This window comes from Ammospiza nelsoni, chromosome 7 (genome assembly GCF_027579445.1).
Source record: "Ammospiza nelsoni isolate bAmmNel1 chromosome 7, bAmmNel1.pri, whole genome shotgun sequence".
NCBI lineage: Eukaryota > Metazoa > Chordata > Aves > Passeriformes > Passerellidae > Ammospiza > Ammospiza nelsoni.
In genome coordinates, this window is record NC_080639.1 from 35122691 (window position 1) to 35141181 (window position 18491).

The 18491-nt window shown below is 37.3% G+C and overlaps 1 protein-coding gene across 1 annotated transcript in view; it reads right to left on the reverse strand.

Annotated features, from left to right (window-relative positions):
* LRP1B (LDL receptor related protein 1B) overlaps nucleotides 1–18491 on the reverse strand; it is a 375345-nt gene that overhangs the window by 202716 nt on the left and 154138 nt on the right. The window contains exons 10-15 of the mRNA XM_059476167.1: nucleotides 15855–16035; nucleotides 12812–13031; nucleotides 10995–11184; nucleotides 6021–6143; nucleotides 3852–3992; nucleotides 500–625 (exon numbers count right to left, since the gene is read on the reverse strand). Of these exons, the coding sequence (XP_059332150.1) occupies nucleotides 500–625; nucleotides 3852–3992; nucleotides 6021–6143; nucleotides 10995–11184; nucleotides 12812–13031; nucleotides 15855–16035 (981 nt within the window). The remainder of the gene's footprint in view (nucleotides 1–499; nucleotides 626–3851; nucleotides 3993–6020; nucleotides 6144–10994; nucleotides 11185–12811; nucleotides 13032–15854; nucleotides 16036–18491) is intronic.

Here is an 18491-nt window from a genome sequence, read left to right on the forward strand (position 1 = left end):
CATTATTTATTACAGTGGAATCAGTAAACAATCCTCATCTTGCTATTTGCTTAAAAACCCACTCACCAGTTAATAACTCAGAAATGAAAAGACTTTAAAGGCACCGTGTGGAAACTGAATAACTAATTATGCATAAACTAAATCACTATTAAATAAAATTTACTGGTGATGTGGCACCCATCACAGCACGTTAATTTAAAAAGTTCTAACTGCCAAAAAAGATTTGTACCTCAGAGTTTGTACCTGAGCATTGCTTTGACAGTCAACCCATATGGAGAGATTAAGGGCTGAATAACTTTGGAAAGCACAGGATAGCACATGGATTAAGTAAAATATAATTTGCATTCCAGCCTCGGTGGTATCAAAATCTGAATTCATTTAAAATGTCAATAATCAGATTAAAAGTAGCAGCTTGGTTCAGTTCAGTTCAAATCAGTCCTGAACTATTCATGGAACTGATGTTAAAGAACCTGTTTGCATAACCAAGTCAAATTTTTACCTGCACAAGTTTTATTTGATTCGTCTTCGTTATTACCACAATCATTAGCTCCGTCACAAAGCCACCTCTTGGGAATGCAGCGATTATTCTGGCACTTAAACTGATCATCAGGACAGCTGTGATTGACTGTGGAGAAAAAAAAGAGAGGGTTTTTTTCCCCCTAAGAAGATAACCTGAGAAAAACAGCTGTGAAATCTGTGAACACATTAAATGCTGTTCCCAGTGATGCAGTTAGTGTGGTTATCTTGTATGTATAACTACCACGACATAAGGATTGTTCAGCAAACCAGCCAATTCAAACATTGCAGTGCTTCAATCATAAATTAAATAATATATAATAAAGATGCCAATATAGGGATCCGCTTCTATTAGGTGATAAAAGGTAGCAGCATTTTATGGAGTTGTTTCCTTAAAGAAACACGTTCTTAATCACATTTGGGCAGTGTGATGAGGTTTGCAAACTAAAGTGCACATAAACAAAGGAAAACACCAAGGGGAACAGCTGCAAGCCGCTAAGTGCAGACCCAAAATATGATACCACAGTGAGCAGGGATTTGGGCAGGTCATAAAATGCTTCTAAAATGAGGCACATTACTGTCAATGGCCACATATAGATCTGCTGTTTACTCACCATGAAATTGTAGGTGTCAAAAAGTGAAATATGCAACACGGTGTAAAACTAACAGAAAAAAAAAAATCTGGTATTCAGGAGTGAACAAGGTATCTCTCAACATGTTTTTGCTGGCTACCAATTCTCAAGGAAAGGATGAAGCTGAATGCACAGGATTTATGTAAATACTATTGGCCTGCTCTTGCAAGTGTAGTAAGTGTTTATGTTCTGCTTCTTTCACGCTAATAACATCTATTATTAGCAGATCTTGCTCATCTCGATCTAGATAAGAACAGCAAACTGCACACAGCTCCAAAGGCTGGGTTAAAAATAATCTCCAGCTATTTTTCACCTACTCAGCCGTCCACAGGCTCTTTTTTAAAGTTTAACATACATCTGGAAACAAAGGGTATTTAAAATGAAAGGATGTCTTGCAGGCTTATCCTTGACATTTCAGTAGCTTTTATCTTTGACCTTTCTGCCTATTCTTGCAATTGAAGACGACACAGAGCGAGGGTGATATCAATAGCACACGAACCCTGCTCTGTGTGCAGGGTGCAGAAGCACAGGAAGCACAGATTAATTAATAACCTCAGCAGAAAGGTGTTCCAAATCTCCCCTACTTCCAAAGTCTGCAATGTGACTGGAGAACAAAACTGGGAGCATCTAAGTAATAAAATCACAAGTTGAAGAATTATTAATTTGACTTCAGTACTTGACATAGATACTGCTTTAAATGGTCGTTAAGCTTTTGCTCATATATATTTAGTAACATGTATTCTACTCATAATTGCGAATATTTCAAACTCATAAAGAACTACTGGAGTTACTATGGCAACTGCTGAGAAGAGATCAATGTTATCACACTGGCCATGTAAACTATAGATCACGTTCAGGTTATTATTTCATTTATATTTGTATAAATCCTCAGAGAATTGCAAGCTTTGATCAATGAACTGCTCTTCCTCACACTAATTTAAAAGACAATCAAGTCAAATCTGCTGAAAGATTTTCCTTCTCACTCTCTTTATTAGCTGAGCTCCTTAATTTAAGTGCAGAAAATGCTGGTTTCAAAACAAAATGAGAGTAAGCACTACAATTCAGAACTAGCAAAATATTTTTTGAAATATAACTGAAATCAGCTATGGCTACCACATGGAGCTACCAAAATACATAACTGCTGAGAAAAAAAACCCAAAATAATGAAACAGAACGAATCCAAAACTGGCCATTTAACAGCCATATGGCAAAAGCTCTGGGCATTACAGAGGATCAGTTTGTATCAGCAGAATCAGCCCATGTGAAGCAGGCAAGATTTACCCAAGGGTGAATAAACAATCACAGTTCACACATTCTCTCAGCCTAACCAGCTTCACAAAGGCCTCAGCAGAAATACACACATCCAGTTTTGGACATCCAAACCCTAGAATCACTTCAGAAAAGAGCAATGAAATCTAAAAAAACCCTGCCATAATCCACTAGGAAAAAAACCCAAAAAACCAAAAAAACAAAACAAAAACAAACAAACCAACAAAGCACAACAACAAAAAACTAACAAAATCCCAGAACAGTTTAGAGTTGTTTGGTCTCAAAGAGATAAGAAAGAGAGACTATGAAAAGAGTTTTCAGACTCAATGATACTGCAGAGCAGAAGAGTGTTCATGTCTACAACTGACTGGGAGAAGTATTGTACCTTCATTTCAGTAAAAGAGATTTGGTTTAGAGAAATGATCTAAGGACAGAAATAGAAATCTTTGTGACAAACAGAGTAAGGAAGAGGATTCTCAGTGATGCAACACTAATTTTAAAGCAAGCTACTTAAGAATCTTCCAGAAATGACAAGAGACATAATTAGTAAGTTTTCTATTATTTTTCATTTCAACAGTGGAACTCCTCTACAGCTAAAATAATATATCTCTTGTAAAACCATAACTTTAAAGACAACGTACATTAATACTCCAAGTCATGTAGAGATCTGAATTTTGGTTTTGTTGGTGGTTTGGTTTTCTTGGGGGAGTTTTGTGGAGGAGGTGATTTGTTTACTTTGTTGGTTTGAATACTTGTAGGTGTTTTGGTTTTGTTTGTTTTTTTCCTTTTTTTCCTGAGGAGTTTTGGATGTTTTTTTTAAGAAATGCATTATTCAATCTCAGAAATTTTCATGGCTGGAAGGGACCTGCTAAAATCCCCTGGTGTAATCCCCTACTTGAGCAGGGCCAGATAGAACAGGTTTTTCATGACCATGTCCATAGAAATTTCAAGCTTCTCCACAGACAGAAACTCCACAACAAGTTTGGGCAATCTATTCCAGTGTCTGACAGTAAAATGTGTTATCTTTCAGAAGTTCAGGTAAAATTAATGCTTTTCAGTTTGCGCCCATTCACCTCCTGTCCTGCTGGTGACATTATCAAGAAGAGCCTGGCTCCTTTTTGCCACTCCCTCCCATAGAGTGCTATACTGTGACCCATATAAGAAATAGTGAAAAACAAAGCAAAAACCACCAATATTTAAAGAATCAGGAATGACAATACCAACCCCAAAAGATGACTGCTCTGGCACAGTGCTATCCGACGGGTGCACCAGCAAGATTTGAAAGGGCTGCCATTACCGCACACAGGAAAAGAAGGAAATGAAAGATTTGCAGGAATGGCTGCAGGGTGATTGCTTCGGTTGGGCTGCACGGTTTGGTTTGCAATCCTGGAAGCTGAGCATGGGTTGAGGGGTGGAAGGGGAGTGCCTACGTACAGCAGATCTCCGAGTGCTCGTCGCTGCCGTCCAGGCAGTCGTCGTCGCCGTCGCAGCGCCAGCGCTCCTGGATGCAGCGCTTGTTGCTGCACTGGAACTGCTCCGCCTTGCACAGCTGGGGCAGCACTTCTCCCTCTTTAACTGGGAAAAACATCCAACAAGGACAGCTCTTTATCTGCTTGGTACAGCCAGAACGCAATACTGCCCCTACATAAATACATATCACAGAACTCACAGGATCACTGGGTTGGAAGAGACCTCCAAGATCATCAAGTCCGACCCAGCCCCAACACCTCAACTAAACCCTGGCACCCAGTGCCACATCCAGGCTTTGTTAAACACACCCAGGGAATGGTGACTCCACCATCTCCCCAGGCAGCCATTCCAGAACTTTATCACTCTTTCCATAAAAAGCTTTTTCCTATTATCCAACCTATATTTCCTTGGTACAGCTTGAGACTGTGTCCTCTGGTTGTGTCAGTGCTGCCTGGAGAAAGAGCCCAGCCCCAGCTGAGCACAGGCACCTTTCAGGGGCTGCAGAGAGTGATAAGGTCACCCCTGAGTCTCCTTTTCTCCAGGCTGAGCACTCCCAGCTCCCTCAGTGGTTCCTCACAGGGTTGGTGTTCCCAGCCCCTCTCCAGCCTCGTTGCCTTCTCTGGATGCGCTCAAGCATCTCAACGTCCTTCCCAAACTGAGGGAAATATCAACTCTTGTCCTTGCACTTCAGAACATTTTTACCTAAACTCTGTGCATCTCAGGTAATTCCACCTGAAGCCTGTAGTGGCACACACATCTGAGTGTGTGGATGAAAGAATGAACATTTAATAAATGGAAAAACTCTGAACAGAATGGCACTCAAACTGGTTTTTAAATTGGTGTTTCTATTACAGTGTAAAGTATCAGTTTAAATATTGCAGTACCTGATCAAAAGTAAACAGAAAGTATTCTGAGAGACATTGGTCAAATTCTGGTGCACATTTAGAGATAGGAGACGATGACTAAAAAGCTGATTCTTGTATCCAAGCAACAACTCAAACACCTGCATTATGCAGTGGTACAGACCCAGCAGAGAAGAAAGGATAAAATTCTGCTGGGGTAGAGTTAAGTAGCGAGCTAGAAGCTTATTAATAAACCCAGGCAGATGTTCTCCTCCATATCAGGTTCAGAATGCTTCACGTGAAAATGGCATACATGAGTCCAAGACCCTCTGAGGAATACCAAAATCCTTGGAAAGAGCCAGGCAGTGATGTGTGTTGGGAAAAATCCAGGAAACCTGCCTCATTCCAATCTCAAAGTCTCTAACCCCTCTTCCTAATGGCTATATCCCATCTTACCAGTGAGGAGTCCCCATTCCAGTAACTTCTGCTAAAAAGAAAAAGAGCTTTTTTATAAAGAAAAGTGATGGCTCTGCCTGGTCATTGCAGGCTCCATAATGTTCATCATGTTATGAAATAAACCTTATACTTTGCTCATCTCTACTAAGGTTATTACTGGAGACTTATGTAAATCATTACAATTAATTTCAAGAAATACATCAATGAGATTTTAAAAAAAACAGAGAAAATTTTTAGAAAGATAAAACAAATCTAAACATTTTAAAGAAGAGATACCTGTAGTACGTGGCAAGTTATTATTTTAATTGAAATCCTCACCTTTTATTAGAACAACTTTTATCAGTGTTTCAATGAAGATATATAAAGAAAAGATGAAAGACAGCAATATTTGCACAGTCTGTGTAAGAATCTATCACACATAAATACATCTGCTTGATGTGCTTTATGAACAGTTTCCTCATGAAAATTTCAATGTCAGATTTCTGTTTGAGATACTTAGAAAAATTTGAAAACTGTTCATATATATTTTATTTTATAATTATATGGATCTATTTATGATATTTTTTAAAGATTTCTGTGAACTATTTAAGTGCTTTATCATGTCAGATATACTGAAATATTTTCCAATGCATTTTATCCTTAAATAGTGTACTTAATATTCTATTTTCTTTGGGAAAGATTTTATATTCTGTAAACTGTAAACTAGAATATTTATTCAAGCAATAATTTTTTGTCTTATAGACCCTCTAGGAGGCCACACTTTCTTGTTTCATTTTCATGTCTGACTTGATCCCTTAACAGCAGCATCAACTCAGATATTCTGTAAGAAACTTACTCATGCAGGTTGTACTGTTTTCCTCCAAAAGCTGATTATCAGCACAGGCACAAACTCTGCCTCCAGGAATGGCCAAACAAAGAGTGCTGCAGCCTCCATTATTAACACGACAGGCATTATCACCTGGGAAAAGAAATAAAAAGCAACTTTATCAGCCATGCTAGGACTAAACAATGGGGTTTTTAGTTGCCTTTTTTTTTTCTTTAGGAAAAGAAACAAATGAAGAATTTTTAGCAATTAATTTTCTCTTGTGTTAGGAGCACATTGCTCTCACATATTTTGGTTACTGTGGGTTATAATATTTAAAGATAATTAGTTAAAGATCACAAAATAATAATGATAGTAATAATAGTAATAATAGTAATAGTAATAATAATAATAATAATAATACCACCACAAAAACCTGCACCACCAGCTCACAGCATTTTATCTGCCTGTTTTATGAAAGGAACAAATACTGCAAAATATTTGGCACAGCTACATGCACACAGTGGCTTCAAGGAATCAAATAGCAGATAAAGGAACGTTCTGAAGTTAATTGGCATCTGTACACATTAAAAAATGTGGCTACAAATGCAGATTAAGGAAAAAAAAGAGAGAAAACAAAAGGATAAAGAGATTTATGGCAGATAGAACACAGGCAAATATCCCACTACTCTTTTCTGAGCACATCTGCCATTGCCAAGCTTTGCTTTTCCGTGTTATTGTTCCTTCCCCAAGCTGTTCCCATGAAAACACTGACAGCAGCCAGGTGTTTTACCTTCCACCCTCACCTCCTCACTCCTGAGGCAACCAGACTTCAGTCACTGAGAGCCCACAAATGTCCCAATTTCTGTTTGTGTCACTTTGGTGACGACCTTTGCTTGGACCTGCACTGCTGGGACACCCAGCTTCCCATGAGCAGAGCTCTGCTGATTCCACGTGCTGGTGAGAAGTGATTATGGCCAAGGAAGATAGAAAACTTCACTGCTAAACCTTTAAATTAAAGGTCTGCTAAACCTTTAAACTAAAACTTTTTTTTTTTTCACTTTCCCATTCTAGCAGTTCCTCCTTTTAAAGCTGTAGAAAACATTTATCAGCTTGCTGGCCTAAACCAGACTCCCTACAATTCCCTCTCCTCAAAGCTCCTCACTTCACTTTTCACAGAAAATATAATATTAAGTACTCATGGAGCTATGAACATGGATATTAAAGTGTCCCATCAGAGGCAGTCCTGCAGGTGCATGGAAATCTCTTGAAATTATCAAATGAACATCAGACAACAAACAAATAACTTAAGATTTTGAAAATTTTTATATTTTAAAATGCACCTTAATATGTCTTACAATATTGAGCAGTGTTTAATAACCTTTTTCTATGCTTTTTCTGATTCACCATACACAACATTTCTTAGAAGAAAATGCATCAACAGTCCATTAAGGACCCAGTGAACTTTTAAATAAAATTGGGCAAAATGATTAATAGAGAATGATGTGAAAGGCCATTGTGTTACTTGTACTTTCAGTGGAGAGGGTGTGAGTGAGATGACAAGAACACAGCTCTATAACCAGGGAAAATGGGAATTCTCTGAGAAGTCTGAGAGCTTGATCACAATTTTAGAAAGAGCTTAGACTGGACACTCAATAAACATTATTAGATCCTGACTTCAAGTCTGAGACTATGATTAAACCACTAAAATAATCAACTGTTACAGCTATGGTCACCAAAACTGAAATATTATGAACAAAACATCAAAAAAACTAAAAAATGTATTTGAGTTTAAATTTTGAAAAACCTCAGGTAAAATAAAGTCTCAGAAAAAGTAACCTTGAAAGTCACTCCATCTTTTCAGGGCCATCACTGTACAAATCAAAGGGTGTCAGTAACACAAAGATTTAAAAATTTCTCAGAAGTGGCCAAAATAAACAAACCAAAATACAATCTTCAAAAGTGACTCCAAAATTACATGGCACAAGTCAAAACATTTGCAGTGATTTAATTAAAGCATGCACATGAGTTTGTCATCTCACTAAAAGAGAATAAACCTGCAGAATAAAAGACTATTTCAGCCAAATATAGGAAACACGTGATGATTCTGAAGCCCAATGAAAGCTGAAAATGAATATATAAAAATTAAATCACTAGATCAAAGTCAAATGGTCCATCTTGAAGATGAAAAGTTCCTCCTTAACCTCACAATTGGGATGACAAACTCCTGCACAGTGGGTTATGTGCTAGGTAAAGTGATAAAAGAGGGGATGATGACAAGGAAAAGAGAAGTAACAAGAGTTAAAGCAAAAAGATCCAAGATAAAAAGGTTTATAAAGTGCAGTCTTCAACCTGAAGGTGCAATGAGACCTTCAGTCCCATCAGTCTTGCTGAAGAGACTCCTAGGCTTAAACGTCTCCCAAAACACAGTTCAAGTAGGTTAAGCCTCTTTATTGAACAAGCTGTAGGACCTGTAAAACTATCAAATATTTGAGGAATTAAATTTCCTCTACTACAATTCCTGACGGCTATTTTACATGGCTGTTCTTAAAGTAGCCCCAAACTTTTAAAATACGTTCTAAGCTATTATCAATTTTTTCATATTTTGACAGCTTTTAAAACAGTTGTTGCCCTGTTGATTGCATGTGAATAAATTAGGCCAATTCCATTTTAATTAGCTAAAAAATTAGTCCAGAGCTAAACCAATTGCAACAATGTAATTGCATTTCAGTCATCGTTCTCAGAAAAAAAAAAATGGAAACCATGCATATTTGTTTAATCTTTTCATTTAAGAGATACACTGAAGCATTTATTGCATTTGTGGCTTCATATGAACCTAACCTCAGGTACTGTTAAATTGGGCAAGCCCACTCTTAGGATCAACCACCACACAAAAGGAGCAACAGCCTGGTGCTCCAGCTCTTCTTTGCAATCTGAGGAGTTAAAATATTAGCTGATTTCAAAAGACGCTACTTTAACTGCTGTAAATTCACTTACTCCTGAATTATTTACATGGAAGTAGCAATCCAGCATTTCAAAGCATTGGAAATGCCTGCAGGGTCATATTCTGAGTGTAAATCCAACTCCTACGATTACTAGGAGGATATACTTCCTGTATTTTATGATGCACAGAGATCCAAAGACTCAGCCCAAGAAAGTAAGGTGAATTCTAACCTCTGAAAGTAAGTGAAAAACAAACAAAGAAACAAAAATTCCTCCTCAAGGGGATCACGCCTCATGAGAGAGAGACAATGAAAAATACCTCTCCTTGAGGAAATCCCAAAAGCTTCATGTCCCTCCCCAAAGCACAAAGCAAAGCAGGATTGGAACAGTATCCTGGGAAAGCCCCCCTAAGAAATGCCAGTCTGAATTGAACCATGCCCAAATGAAATGACAGTTCCTGCCTGTGTGACAAGACAGCAGCATCAAAGCAGTCCCCTCAAAAGATCACAGCCAAAAGTTTCTGAGGTGTGTGCATGTTAAAGCATGTTATATCTTTAAAATACAACTCGTCTGTAAAGTGGTTTTTCTGTGGTTTTCTCTGTTCAACAATTCAGCCTTGAGCCTGCTCTTTTACAAGGAAAACATGCACACACACACACACAAATAGTTTCTTTAAAGGAAATTTTTATGCTCCTTTGGGAGCAATGGCAAGATCAACCTCACTGAGCATGACAAAAAGGGAAGTTCCTAAAGGCTGCAGTTAGCTTACAAAATTCCAATTACAATTTCAAACAAAGAATATATTAACAAGCCAAGTTCCCTCCCTTAAGACTTTAGCTCATTCAGCAAAACTGTCTAAGAGGCAATACTTTCTCTCTCTGGTGTCAGCTTATTTGGAAGCCAACAGCAACTGCATTAAATGCCCCTTTTTTCTGAAAAATAAAGGAATTTTCTGAGTACCAAATAAAGCAGCAATCATATTGAAAGCAAACACTGCATCCTCTATTAGCAGGGACAGCATTCTGAAATTTGGCCACCTTGAGGGTAGATTAGAGCCCAGATTTTGCCTTAAAAACACCAACCAAACAAAACCCACACTAAATACAAGAAAAACCCCCCAAAAACTATACTTTTATATGTCTTTGAATGTCAGAGAGAGGCCCTGAAAAGCAGCTGTGGTAAGAGGAACACTGCTGCAGCAACCCTGACTTAGCACAGTGCTACACAGACCAGCTTGGGTTAGGGAAAGGAAATTTAGATGCTGCAGTACCAGAAAAGAGAAAATTTACACAATAAAAAAAATAATCTTTTAAACAGCATTTTATCTGTATTAATTACTGACGCTCATTTTTATGTTTGGTAGCAGACCAAACAATCTGGTAATTAGAAATATGTTTTAACTAAAGCAAGCAAATAAATACTCAACAACTCATAGGGATGCTGCATGTAGTAAATGGAATTCAAAGTTTCCTTCAGTAAAACACATTTTTATCTTTACCTGTAGAGTAGCAATTTTATTTTCTAAATTCCATCCATGCAAACTTATGGCTTTTATCTCATTTCTCTACTGATATAAGTAGCAACAACTATGGATTTTTCCACTACTCTCAAATAACTACCTTTATCCTGTGCAGCATAGAGTGTTGATTGTAGACCAAGATGGGGGAGCAAATTAAAAAAAAGACAAAAAAATGCAGGCAGGAGCTATTTTCTCATTTAAGAAAAGGTAAATGTAATCACATATTTTATATCTATGAGCCAATGCAGATGTTTCCCTCTGTAATTGATACTTGCACAGCATCTCTTGGTCACACAAGGAAAAAAGGGCAATAAAGACAATGAAAATGCACAGAAGGAATTCAGACAGGAATAATGCTCTGATTCACTTTTTAGTATTTATGAGATAATCAATTTCTACTTCAATGGACTGAAACTCTGGACTCTCTCATGTCACAGCCCCTATTTCTTTTTCTATTTTTGTTCATCCAGTCACCTCAAAATGCTTGGAGACTCTAAGTGAAAATGTCCTTTAATAACAAAACTCTGGAGAAACTACAAAAGTACCTTGCTGTTTGCGTGGATCATAAATCTGGAGCCCAAACAAAGGTGGCCTCTCACTTCTCAACAGTGTCACATTCCTTGTTACCAGATCCAACTGGAAAATTGACCCATTCATGTAATCTGTCCAGTATATATAATTTCCATGGTGTGACAGTCCAAAAGGATGATTCAAATCTTTTCCATTGTAGACTACCTGCAATTAATGAGTGGCAGGTGAGCATCAGCAAGGTTGGAAGAGTCATTAATTTTTTAGAGATGGTAAAACAGGAAATAGGAAAACTGAGGTCATTACTGTCCCAAACATAACAACCTATTGCAATAAAATGAAATAAAGAGTGCAAAGTCATTCTGTACAGCAGAACCAATATCTAACTTGAAATAAAAACTTCATAGGAATTCATGTTATGTGGCCCCCATCAGAGAACACAGGAAGTGGTGCAATCTCTAACCCTGGGAGGATCTGAAAGATGTAGAAGTGGGGTTTAGGATCATGGTTAGTGGTGAATTTGGCAGTGCTGGGTAAAGGGCTGGTTTTGAAGATATTAAGGCCTTTCCCAAAATAAACAATTCTATGATCCTGTGATTTTATCCCAGCAGATTCATTTTGGAGTCGTTGGTCTCATTCTTCTGGCTGTGATCCTTGCTTGAACCAAGAGCCTTTTTTCTGCCTTGACTGTAGAGAGAAGGAAGCTCCTTACATGGCCTGACTTGTTTACTTTTAGACACAAACCCAAGAGAACAGGGAGATAAAGACAACTAAAATACTCTTTTGAGGTGATTGACAAACATCACCCCCTTTTGCCCTTTAAATTTTCTCTTTGGGCTTGAAATCTTATAGTCAAAGCTCCTCATCTCTGAACTGCTTTTGATCCAAATTCATCAATCAGTTAATAATCTGACAGCTATTAGTGGAATTAAGGAGCTCCCTATCCCCCAAAATCTTTACTGTATTAAAGAATTATAGATGTGACTGATCTAGTTAAATTTTAACCAAAATAGGCTATAATTAAATACAAATTATTAAACATCAAAAACAAGTGTCTTATAGTTATTTTCAGCTACATAAATTCAAGTAGTTAAGCATTTTTTGTTACATCTCAGGATTACTGAAAACTCACTTTTCAAAAAGAAAAAAGAAAAATAACCATTTTGTGACACACTTCAAAACAAAACCTGTGGACATGTGTTTCTTATTATTCACCAGTCACTAATTTCATGAAGCAGATGGTAAAACTTCCCCAAATTATCAGACTGCAGTTTGAGCCTTAACCATTGTCAAAGTCTCTTATTTTGTGCTTGTTGCTTCTACAAACCCTCACAGAATGACTGCACAGACTTGTATCCAGCTAGTAAAGGCATTAGTAACAACTAAAGCAATCTATCTCTAATATTTGCTGAGTGCTGCCCCTCTGACTATTACCACAAATGCTCAAAAGGAGCACAGAGATTCAGAAAAAGCCATCCAGCAAAGTTCAAGGAAAAGCTGGTCTTTGGCAAAGCCAAAAACAAAAGGGTTTTTCTACCAAAATGCTCTTTGCAGCTTCATGGCTCAGTCCAAATATAACTCATTGCCACATGAGAAAAATTGGTAAAAAAAAAATAAAAGAAAAGCCAGGTTTGGCATCACTTAGGCCAGAGGAACACCCTAAGCTGTGTTTCAGCCTCTCACTCGAGACTGCCACCATGGCTCCAGCAGAGGCGACGCGGGACACGCCGCGGGTTCCGCAGACTTTAAAACCCTTGGGAAGTATTTTAACACAACACAATAAAATCCAGAGACAGAACATGCCCGAGGCAAACCAGCAGCATTTCCCTTTTACCTTTCTGTCAGTCCCATTCAGATAGATCCTTTCAATGTGATCATAATAGGCATCACACCAGTAGAGCACGTTGGCGCGGTAGTCCAGAGTTAAACCATTTGGCCAGAGCATCTTTGATGTGACAAAAACCTGCCGGCTGTAGCCATCCATCCAGGCCTTCTCAATCCTCCCCACGCTGGCATCTATTTCATCTTCCTCCCAGTCTGTCCAATACATCCATCTGGGGAATTACAGAAATGAGCATTCACATCCCATTTTAATCAGGTGAATTGTAGCGCAGGCTTTTAGCAGCAGCTGCTCCGAGCCAGAGCAATTTTGACTTTTTCATGTTTCTTTCCATTGCTGTTTCTGCAACTTTATTTACTGTCCCTGACCACTGGATGCTGCTGAAGTGACACTTATGTTATTTTGCTCATATTGTGATAAATTAGAGAACTAACAGACAAGAAAAGCAATAGAATTAAGACCTTATTTATTCCCACTAGAATTATAGAATTATAGGGTTTCTTTATTTGTTGGTTTTTCTTAAACCATTACTTGTATTGACCTTGTCAAAAACCTCACATTTACAGTGAGCTGGTTCTGGCCAGGTCAATTTGCCTTTCTGATGTAAATATCCTTTTTATTACACCTAATTCTATCAAAGAAGTTGCAGCACAATAATTATTTGCACTCTGGTTTTAGAGCTAAAGGATGACCTTGATGTTCTGTGAACTTCATGAAAGCAGCTAAATCACTCAAAAAAGGGTAAGGTGTACTTTGTCCATCACAAAAATGTTTAGAAACAGTTGCTTTGGAAACTAGTTGAAAAAAAGCCAGTGAGCAATTTTAGCATAGTTTTATGGCTTATAGTGCAGCAATATAGATTAAAAAAACCAAACAAAGTCTGAAAGAAAGGCACCAATATTACTTTAGAAAAGTTTAAAAAAATCTATTAACTCCTCTAAAAGTATTGGCTCAGAGGAATTCTATGAGCCATTCTCTACTGGAAACTACAGAATAAACCTTTCCTTATTGAATTATTCTGAATATCGTATTCTATTGCAGAATTTGCCCTTGAAAACAGTGATCTCAACCATTTAAAATATGCAACTTGAACTTGTACAAAAACAGAGGGTAAAAAATATGCTAAGAAACCACTTTTCTTATTTCTCTTTTTTTTTTTTTTAACATGTTTTTCCCTAAGGAAATGAGTTAATGGGAAGAAACACTTAAAAACCTGTAAGCACTCTGTGAATCATCCCAGATTGTATCACATAAAGTCACATCATTCCATAAATGAAAACATTTGCCAGACAGCAGATGTTTACTTTTAGTCAAACCTAGGACTTCAATTTATAAGCAAAAACATCCTTCCAATCTTAAATCCTATTTGTTCACCCTGCTTTAATTATTATTAATATACCTCACTTTTTCTTTCACGAGATTCATGTTTCTGAAATACCTTCTGTGATCCTAACCAATTAACCATTTAATTGGCCTGTACTTGGAAGAATAAAGTCCTGGAATTTAAATACTGCAAAGGAATGATACACTGAAGTAAAAAAAAAAAAAAAAAAAAAAAAAAAAAAAAAAAAAAATTATTATCATATCTATGTAAATGATATCAAATCTAGTGGTCAAAAAAAGTATTTAAATGCACTTTTATGTATAAGCATAATTTGATATTTATGAGAAATTGGAAAAAAAAAAAAGAAAAATTGCATTACACAACTTTGCAGATTTGCACATGCAGCTTTTTTGTTTACTTCTCATTTCTCTCGAATTGCCCCCTAGAAGGTTGTTTTGGGTTCTGTTAATGTTTTTGTAAATATGTGCAAAGAACATCAGTCTATTTTTGATCCACAAGCTTTACAAACTCCATTGCATGTTTGACTCTAACAGCACTAGGTTTAATCACAGAATTATAAACCCTGCACATGCCCTGAGGCTGAGGTCAATATGGCACTTATTTTATTGGGAGGCAAAATATGTTTTACAAATATTTACATGACTTCTCAACAGCAATTACTGAGCTTTTCCCCATTAACTTTTTGTCTGTCCTTATTCCATTTATCCTGTCATAAGCTAAACCTGCTCACAGTGACAAGCATTTATGTCCATGTGCTTTAATTGTATCTCAAAATGCAGTTAATGCTCCAACACCGGTTAAATCAAGACTAAAATTTTGGAAACACAATTAAAAAGCCATAATAAATGCTATCCCTCAGGAAGAGCTTCCATGAGAAGCCTAATCATGAAGGACACGCTATTTTATTAGAGAAGTGTTTTATATAATGGCCCTTTTCAGGCAATACATCTTCATACACTGCTTCCTGTGCCATGCATTTACTGAGCTGGAAAATTTAACAAAGTAATTGCAGGTGTGGTTATGGCTCGTGGTCTCATTTTATGCCCTCACTGTCTGACTTTAATGAATTGTGGCCTTTCCACAGCCACTTCCACTCCTCAAAGGACAGGCTCAAAAGGGGAAATCTGAGAGGGTAAATATTTTCTATAATAGGAAAATAGCAATCAATCCAGCCACACTGAAACTACCTACCTACATCATTCTTCAGTGGTTTTTAAGTAACCTACCATTATATCACAGTAATATAATGTGGTTTTCTTTATTATGCAGCTTATCAAAATTAATTTAAGCTAATAAGTAATGAAGAGTACCTGTCTCAGTTTTGTAAGCCAATGTGTACAAGGATATGGTCATAATTGGCTCCAGCAATTGAGATTACAAATAGAGAAACACAGGAGATCATCTTAAAATTCACTTGATATTAAACATTCATGCAGGACTTACACCTTCAATTTATTTGAGAAAAAGGTGAGTCACATTCAGATTAACAGGACAGACATGCAACAGTGACAGGCATACAAATTCTCCTGAAGGCTTCAGGGCAAGAATGCTGGGCAGGAATTACAGACACATTGCAGACTCCTGAAGGATTACAGACCACTGCATGACTCTACAAACCTCATCCTGAGCAAATTGAATCCTGTGTTTATGCCACAAAGACAACCATTACAGGAAAACCAGTTCGCTTCGTACCCATTGACAGGATCAACAACAATTCCTCTGGGGTGGGACATGTCTCCCTCCAACAGGGTTTTCCTGCTCTGAGCAGCTTTTTCCAGTCTGGCAACAGCAATGGTTTTCCTGTGGCCATCATTGGTCCAATAGAGATTATTTCCAATCCAGTCTACTGCTATGCCTTCCACATTATCTAGATCTGTGGAGAGAGAGAGAACAGTAGTAAGAGATTAATACTATTTATGTTCTATATGTACTTATATTCACTATTTATTCTGTGATATCCATGTCATGTTTTTAAAATTGCTTTTTTCCCTTACCTACTGAAGGCCCAAACCAAATTACAGATATTTGGTACCAACCAAAGTACCAACTAAACCCTGTTCACTTAAGAAACTAAACTTAAATTTTGTAAATCAGTCACAGGTGTAGAGATGACAATATATCCTGTGAGACAAAATTTGAGAAAGTTTTTTGAAAAATAAAATTAAAAAAATAATTAAAAAAAAAAGTTGTATGAGCTCAGGAGTCTTGCAAAATGTGTTTTAACATTTTTATCAATATTTTGATACACCTGAACATCACTTTTGGGAAACTACTTTTCCTTGTGGTTTAAGAAGCTGGAAGGAAGCAGAGGTGTCAGAATGAGCTCTCTGGGACATGAAACAAGAGAATGACGAAATTTCTAACCCAGCAACCACCTGGTCTGACAAGAATCACCCAAAGCAAAGAACAACTGAGTCTGAGAGCAGTGGAGCAGCTCAGCCAGCTTCCCCAGGCTGATGGACACTGCCAGTTTTATTTTTCATCTCTCAGTGCCTTTGCTACATTCTTTTGAAAAAAAAACGTCAGAGGAAATTGAAAGTTCCTGAAAGAGGAGAGTGGCCTTTGGTCATGGAGTGGTCAAGGAGGTTGAGAAAAGTGCTAAGAATGGAAGGGAAAAGAAGAGAGAATTTAACCAAGGACCTGGAGCCCAAGGCCCAGAGAAAAAGAAACCAAAAAACCAAAAAGCTGCTGAACAGAACAGGCAACACAGAGGAACTTGAGCTGTGCAAGAAATGTCCTATTGGGCTCTGAGAGGCCTCAGCAGATTTTGCTCAAGTCAAGAAAACACTGACATCAAACTTGAGGACACTGACTGATTTGTTCAAAACACATTTTATTTTTATCCTGTCTGACATAGGCAATATGATGCTAAAAACAGTTTTTATACTAATAAGATCAGATTTTTATATTTATAAGATCATCTTTTTAAGGAAAATATTTTGATGATTTTTTTTGCTTCTTTGGGAGTCAAACCAGTCCAAATATGTGCTGTATCTGTATCAGCAGCAAAACTGTTAGATTAGAATGCTGGACACCTCCTAAAATTGACAAGACTTTTGCTCCACATCTATTCAGCTTCATATAATACTGCCTTTGAGCTACCTTGCCTTCTGCAGGAATTTTGGGGCAAATGTGATTCTAAACTAAATACAATTTAAGTCAAAAAATCCCCTCATGTTAACTAGATACTAAATATATCAGAAAGTTTGGGTTTTTTAAGGAGAATTCTAGAGCATGACCCTATAGAGATAAATTGCATTGGTTTTGTGGAGTTATAATTAAAAATTCACTTTTGTTTCACTAAAAGCTTTAAATACATTAACTACTCTTCAAATGGGTTTCACATCAAGTGGTAAACAGGAAGAAAACAATGGCCATTCTGCCATTCTTGTGTTGATTTGACTACAGGAATTTAGTCCTTCTGCAGTAAAGTCCTTTCAGCTTAAAAGGGATGAGGTAATAAAAAAGCCTTGCGATCATTCTCCACTTGCTGACTGAAAAGCTAACATTTGTAATTCTGGAATTTCCACCAGAATTTTCCTCCCAACACCAATATGAGAGCTCCAAATGTGTTGAATGTAGATGGGAGGTTTTTAAAAGCAGTTCTAGAGGCAGCAGTTTGTCACGTTGCTTTTCAATATGAAACAGAGAACAGGCACAACATGTGATTTGGTACAGAATGGCCAAGCTCACCAATGCCATGTGTAATAAATAGTGCCTCAAATGCTAGATTGGCATAAAAACTGGTTGAAAAATAATTCTTCTCTACACCAACCATCTAATCAGCTTCCAAAGAGCTTTACAGACTTACTGTGGCCTTGTTTAAGCAATAGGTTGACCATCTTGACTAATATTTACAAGTAAATGTTTTAAGAATTTTAGGGTCACAGCAACCCCTGAAAAAATATTAGTGGTACAAAGACAAGTAAAAAAAAAAAAAAAAACCCTGAGCTTGTGTACATGTTACATTCACTGAGCAGTATTTAGATTCATTTAAAAGATTCAGCGGTTTTTAAAAACTCAGACATTAAAATTGTCTGTGGGGTTTTTTTCCAATTTTTAATGTAAAAGACTGATTTTATATGTAAGTTTGAAAGGTTAATTATAATTCCTGTTGCTGGTGGAAGTACAGCACTGCTGCAGCTGTGCCACCAGCTCTAAGCCAGGCTGTGCTGGGGGCTGTCAAATTGTTATCAACACCACCCAGCAGTTTGCTTCCCAAAGTGAAGAAACAGAAATCACAGCTGAAACTGTATGGGAAATCAAACTCCAGCAGTGTGAGGTGCTCAGTGATCTCAATTCCCAGTCAACAGCTGTAGGATCAGGCTC